General features: G+C 41.4%; 1 protein-coding gene across 1 annotated transcript in view; it reads right to left on the minus strand.

Moving 5' to 3' along the window:
• The window catches only part of LOC102848488 (chromosome unknown open reading frame, human C9orf3), a 704390-nt gene extending 702335 nt beyond the window's left edge, over positions 1 to 2055 (minus strand). Inside the window, exon 1 of the mRNA XM_006898876.1 lies at positions 1268 to 2055. Within this exon, the coding sequence (XP_006898938.1) occupies positions 1268 to 2055 (788 nt within the window). The remainder of the gene's footprint in view (positions 1 to 1267) is intronic.
• Between the last annotated feature and the right edge of the window lie 3594 nt (positions 2056 to 5649).

Consider the following 5649-nt stretch of genomic DNA (forward strand, 5'->3'; position numbering starts at 1 on the left):
GGATTGATTCAGTGACTGGGGTAATCGGGATGGTAGTGTCAGAGACAGTGCGACTGGCACAGGACAGCGCAGGGTTTAGGGCTGTTGTACATAGAGTCACTGAGTCGCAAGCGACTCGATGGCACATAACAACAACAACAAAAAAAAACAGAGCCCAGGGCCTTTCTTGCATAAGATACCAACAGGCACAGCTAAAGAGGCAAGTATGCAATGTCAACAGGACTGACGGTCATGGTTTTTTGGGTGGGATTGTTGGGTTTTTTTTTTATATATAATCATGTTTTGCTTATAACATCAGAACTGAAACTACTAATTTGTCATTTCCCTAAAACAAGGAGGTCAATCTAAAACACATCCTGGTGCTTTTCAAAAGACAGCCATTTAAAAGGGTGATAGCAGCAGGCATTTGATATCTTTTCCTCTTAAATACCTTCATGCTGCATGAAAGGCATGTGAGCAAGTGTTACGATTATCCATTAGAGCTTTTCATCAGTGCCTGTACCAATTTAAATGACAATACAGTAAGATCCAAGTTATTAGTGACAGACAATGTGCATATCATAAGGAATGATATAAAGTAACAATCCTTACAAAAGTCATTGTCAAAGAAAATGTTAAATGTTCAAAGGTATCTAAATATTTCACATTAAATACAGAAGCGGTCCTCAAGAGTATATCCCCTATTTGTTGAGTATTTTTCCAAAAGTGCCAACCAAAGCCTAATTTTGCATTTTGGCTTTGCTTCATCATCACCACTGAGACAAGGAGGGAGAGGCAAAATCATCAACAAACAGGAACAACAAGAAAGTTATGGAGCAGAGCAGGCTTTGTTTAGAAATACTTTGTCAAGCTTCTCATGTCTCAGATTTCAAGTAGTTTACCCTCTTGAGGAATATGAAGGAACTTTAGAAAGTATTTTTTCTAAGACTTATAGAACCATCAAGTTGCACTGATGTTTCTGGTAGAATTCTCAATGAGCTAGACTCAGAACATCAAGATAATTCCCAATTTCCTAACTCAGAAATAAAGGAGTGTAATAAAGCAATTTTCTCACCCTGACCTAAGGGAGGAAATCTCATCAGCATTCAGCACATCCAGGAATTGGCATGCTTCAATGAGAGGGAGAAGTTTGAAGCCAGAAGGGCAATGGCATAGAATGAACAGGGGCATCTCTACAGAGTTGGCTTTGGTATGAGCACACCCAGCAACAGCCCATCCCCAAATGTAAGAAGAGCACGTGGGGGCTGCAGAGTGTTCAATGACCTACCTGCCAGTCTGGTCTGAAGTCCATGTCACTGATCCCCCCTGAGGGGTGGTTCTGTACCATATTCTTATAGCATGTGGAAAGCCAGCAGCTGTCTGAGCCCCTGTCTTTCTGATCTGTAAGCTCAAGGAGTCAGTGGCAAACAGGAGCTCGCCACAGCCAGGAGCTTGGCTGCAACGAGCATAATAGTCTAACTGCTCCCTCCAATGATCAGCCGACAGAGTCACAAGTTGATGTACAATATGATTCCTGAGCTCCTCAGGGCCAGCTGTGAGCTGGAGAGACTTTGTAAATCTTTCAATACCTAGCACAGCAGATACATCGACCTCCTCTACCTTTAACACAGACAAATCACAGCAGTCCAACACTAGCAAAAAATCTTGACTCCCAGGACTCCTTGCATCAAAGCAGCACTTTGTACCAGAAGTCTGTTCCTGGTTGTTAAGGTTACCATCCTTCTCAGAAGTATCTGTTTCACCTTCACCACAGATTGTAAACTCATTATATTTCACTTTAGATGAGAAGGGTCTTGTGCTTGTCACAGAAGCATGGCAGGGGGTAGTGCTCCCAAATTCAAGGTCTCTGCATGAATCCACTGGACAGGGTTCCTCAGAAGAACTACTCCATCTTTTGAGTTTGTTTACTGATTCACAAAAAAGCACTATAGTACCCTCAAAGATATGATTGTCAAAATCCACATCTAAATCTAACACATAGTGCTTCACAAGTATGTGGCTGGTATTGGCCATGAGAGGCAGGTCATCTCGGGCAGGATTCAACTTTGTGTCCATGGTACAGTAATAATAATTGGAGAGTTTTATTGAATTCTCAAAGACAGCTTCTGATCTGCCTCAATCTTCCACACAAAAAAAGTGACCAGATATCACCAATGATGGCTCCACAAGCTTCAGTTCCTAGGCAAAGAAGAAAAACATAATTAGAAAAATACCAAATAAGATCCTAAATGTTCCAATAATGACTGCTCCTGCAAGTCAACGACCACTCACATAATTCTCCAATATGATAGATGCTCATAACTGGAAGGCAGACAAAGACTTTTTGCCTGTCATCAAAGAAAGTTACATAATGAGTTACTAAAAATATTTCAATTACCAATAGAATGAAACAGGTATCCATAAAACAGGAAGAATTAAGCTTCTAGAACAGTTCTTGCTTTGGAAAAGAGCAACTGTTATAAAAAAGTGTAATGGAGGATCAATGAGCCTCTTGTTTTAAAAGATATTAGGTATCATTTCTAATTTTATACATCCAAATATAAGCAAGCAATCATTTCTCTATTGTGATTCTAAGAAACAACTGTGAATGAAGGCTAAATGGCCTCATATGTTTTAATTTTTCCAGAGTAATAATTTCATATACACAATGTAACTCCAGGGATTAATGAACTTTTCACATTAAGACTGCTCTCATATCAGCACTTCAGGTAAATTATGAGCCAATTTACCAGGAGTGCATTCAAAGTATTCCTCTGAGATTGTTCATGGAGCTATTTCAAATTTATAGTTAAATACACAAGGTAAATAATTACATCTTAATAGATGAAAATCCATTAACATTCTGGATAATGGTCTTCTGGTGGCAAAGGGTATTCTCATTTGAAAAAAAAAGTAAATTCCTGTAAAAGAAGGGACAAAAATTAAAATAAAGAGAAGTTTTAATAAAATGTACAAGTTGTCAAAAAGTTCTGAATCAAAAGGTATTCTTATTTTATAACAAGAATCAAGAATCTGACTAAAAATGTATCTGAAAGTCCTTCAGTCATTGTTATGTATCTAATTTATTTCAGCATATGCCCATTTTTTAATTTTTTTTTTTTTGTGAAGCATTCTTCTAGGTCATATAGCCCTGGTCTGTCCACTTGCTGTACAGAGGTAACTTGTGGTTGCCATGAAGCTGAACACTGTGACACTGATGTGTCAAACGCGATAATGGTTACCCATGGTTGGACAGTGTTTGGTGGAGCTCCCTGATTAAAACAAGCTTGGACACAGGAGTAGCATCCACTTCTGAAATAACTTGCCACCGGAAACCCTATGAACCTGGAGAAAGGATGGACATTTTATAAGTGCTCAGGTCTTTCGTTCATAGAACACTTAACAACAACAACATGCTATTTTATTTTACCTTTTTCTCTTTTTTTTTTTTTTTAGCTGCTGCAAAAAGCTTTATTGTTTCATTTGGTCCAAAGCTAGGGCAAGGGGCTTCTAGATGGATAAGATTTTACATCAGGGTGGGATAGAGAAGCTTGCTGCTGATGGCAGGGGGACACAGGGGTCCCCCCTGCAGGTCCCCGCAGGCCCCTAATCTTGCTTGAGGGTGAGATGCTCAAAGAGATACTTGCCTAGCCCAGGCTGGGGGCCACCCAGTCTTCTAATGTTGTCAGATGGTCACCCATCTTCTTCAGCAGTTTCACTTCCTCATCCAGGAAATGGTTCTCCAGAAAGTCACAGAGATGGGGCGGGGGGTCAGTGTGGGCAGAACACATGGCGTGCAGATCCAGAAGGGCCTGGTTTAGGTTCTTCTCCAAGGCCTGCATTGCTTGCATGGCATCCAGGGTTTTACCCCACTCATCCTGGGAAGGATTCTGGATATCTTGGAAGAGACCACGCCACCACGCTGGTTTTGCAGCTTCAAGAGCCATTCGGCACCCTCGCACTTCTCCTTCACCAACTCCTGGAAGAAGGTCCCATGCCTTCCAAGGCCATATCATTGCAGTAAAAGTAAAAACCCAGAGAGAAGTAGGTAAGAGGCCCGCATGCGCAGGTTTTTTTAAAATATTCCCTTACCAATACAGCAGTTGCTGCCCCTACCCCAACTGATCACTTCCTGAGAAACCTGATAACATCTGAGGTGGCTAGATCAAAGTCTAGACCACATGATGGAACCTGATATGGCTCTGGGCCTGATCACAAAAGCTCAAACCCAACTTAATTAACACTCCAAATGCCAAGAAATACCTTCTTCTTTAGTCCTCCCCAGGACTCCTATTTGGAACTGCCCCTAACTGCCCTCATGCCATTTTGTTCCTGATCACTTGGTATCTCTCTCAGATCATGAAATAAAGGCCTATTCATTTCTTGGGACCAGTTTCTTTCTCTTTCACCATCAATTCTTTTTTTAATCTAACAGCCATATTGAAGGCTGCAGTCCTTGACCCTCTACAGACTTCAATTGGCAGCATCAGGAGGGATGGTGAAGAGATTGAGATTGTTCACAGCTTTAGTTTGCTTGGCTCCACAGTCAACACTCTTGGCACCAGCAGTCAGGAAATTAAAAAGCGTATTATGATGGGAAAGTCTGCTGTTAGGGACCTCTCTAAAGTACTCAAGAGCAACAGTGTCTCTCTGGAGACTAAGGTCCGCCTGATACAGGCCATGGTTTTTGCAATCACATGTTATGCATCAGAGAGTTGGACAATGACTAGGGAGGACAGAAGGAGAATTGATGCCTTTGAGCTGTGGTGTTAGAGAAGAGTATTGACTGTACCATGGACTGCTAAGAAAATGAATAGGTTCATCCTAGAGAGGATTAAACCAGGCTGCTCCTTGGAGGCAAGGGTTCTGAAGCTTCGTCTGACATACTCTGGACATGTTGCAAGGAGGGAAAGAGACATTATGCTTGGGAGGGTGGAGGGATAACGCAGGAGGGGAAGACCCTCAATAAGATGGATTGATTCAGTCACTGGGGTAACTGGGGTAAGTGTGTCAGAGACAGTGAGATTGGCACAGGACAGAGCAGGGTTTAGGGCTGTTGTACTTAGGGTCACTACGAGTCGCAAGTGACTCGACGGCACATAAAAACAACAACAATAACAACATCGAAAAGCCAGAAACTAAATGGAAATAGGAGCAAAACAGAAACTCTGACATTCAAAATAATACTTGTATTTTCATGTATCATGAGGTATTCTTTTCTCACTACAAAACAACATTACCTACTTGTTTTTGTATATAAAGTGGAACTCACTTTCCTTATTTTGCTTCCCTCACCCTCACTCCTTTGCAGCATGACCTTCCTGTCCACTTTCTGTCTTTCCCTACCTTTTAGAATTTCATTCTAGCAATATACCTAGTGAAATTTGGTTTATCCTTCAGTCTATTTCCTCATCAAAATCACACTTGACCTGAAACTTTAGTGCTTTTCCGCCAGACCTGGAGACCACCACTCCAACAATTTCATCCTCGGCTCTAAAAGCCTATTCAAACCAATACTCCCTACTGTAAGGGTGCCAAGAAAGGACAGAACCCAGTTTAGGACAAGAGAATTTACTGAGAAACTTCCAGGCTGGCTCTCAAGCAGAAAACCAGCCCACACTAAAAAACAGAGAGGGGTTTTATAATATCTTACAAGGAACTTGGGGAAGG

Source organism: Elephantulus edwardii, unplaced genomic scaffold (assembly GCF_000299155.1).
Source record: "Elephantulus edwardii isolate Elephantulus edwardi_28Jun2011 unplaced genomic scaffold, EleEdw1.0 scaffold00238, whole genome shotgun sequence".
Taxonomy (NCBI): Eukaryota; Metazoa; Chordata; class Mammalia; order Macroscelidea; family Macroscelididae; genus Elephantulus; species Elephantulus edwardii.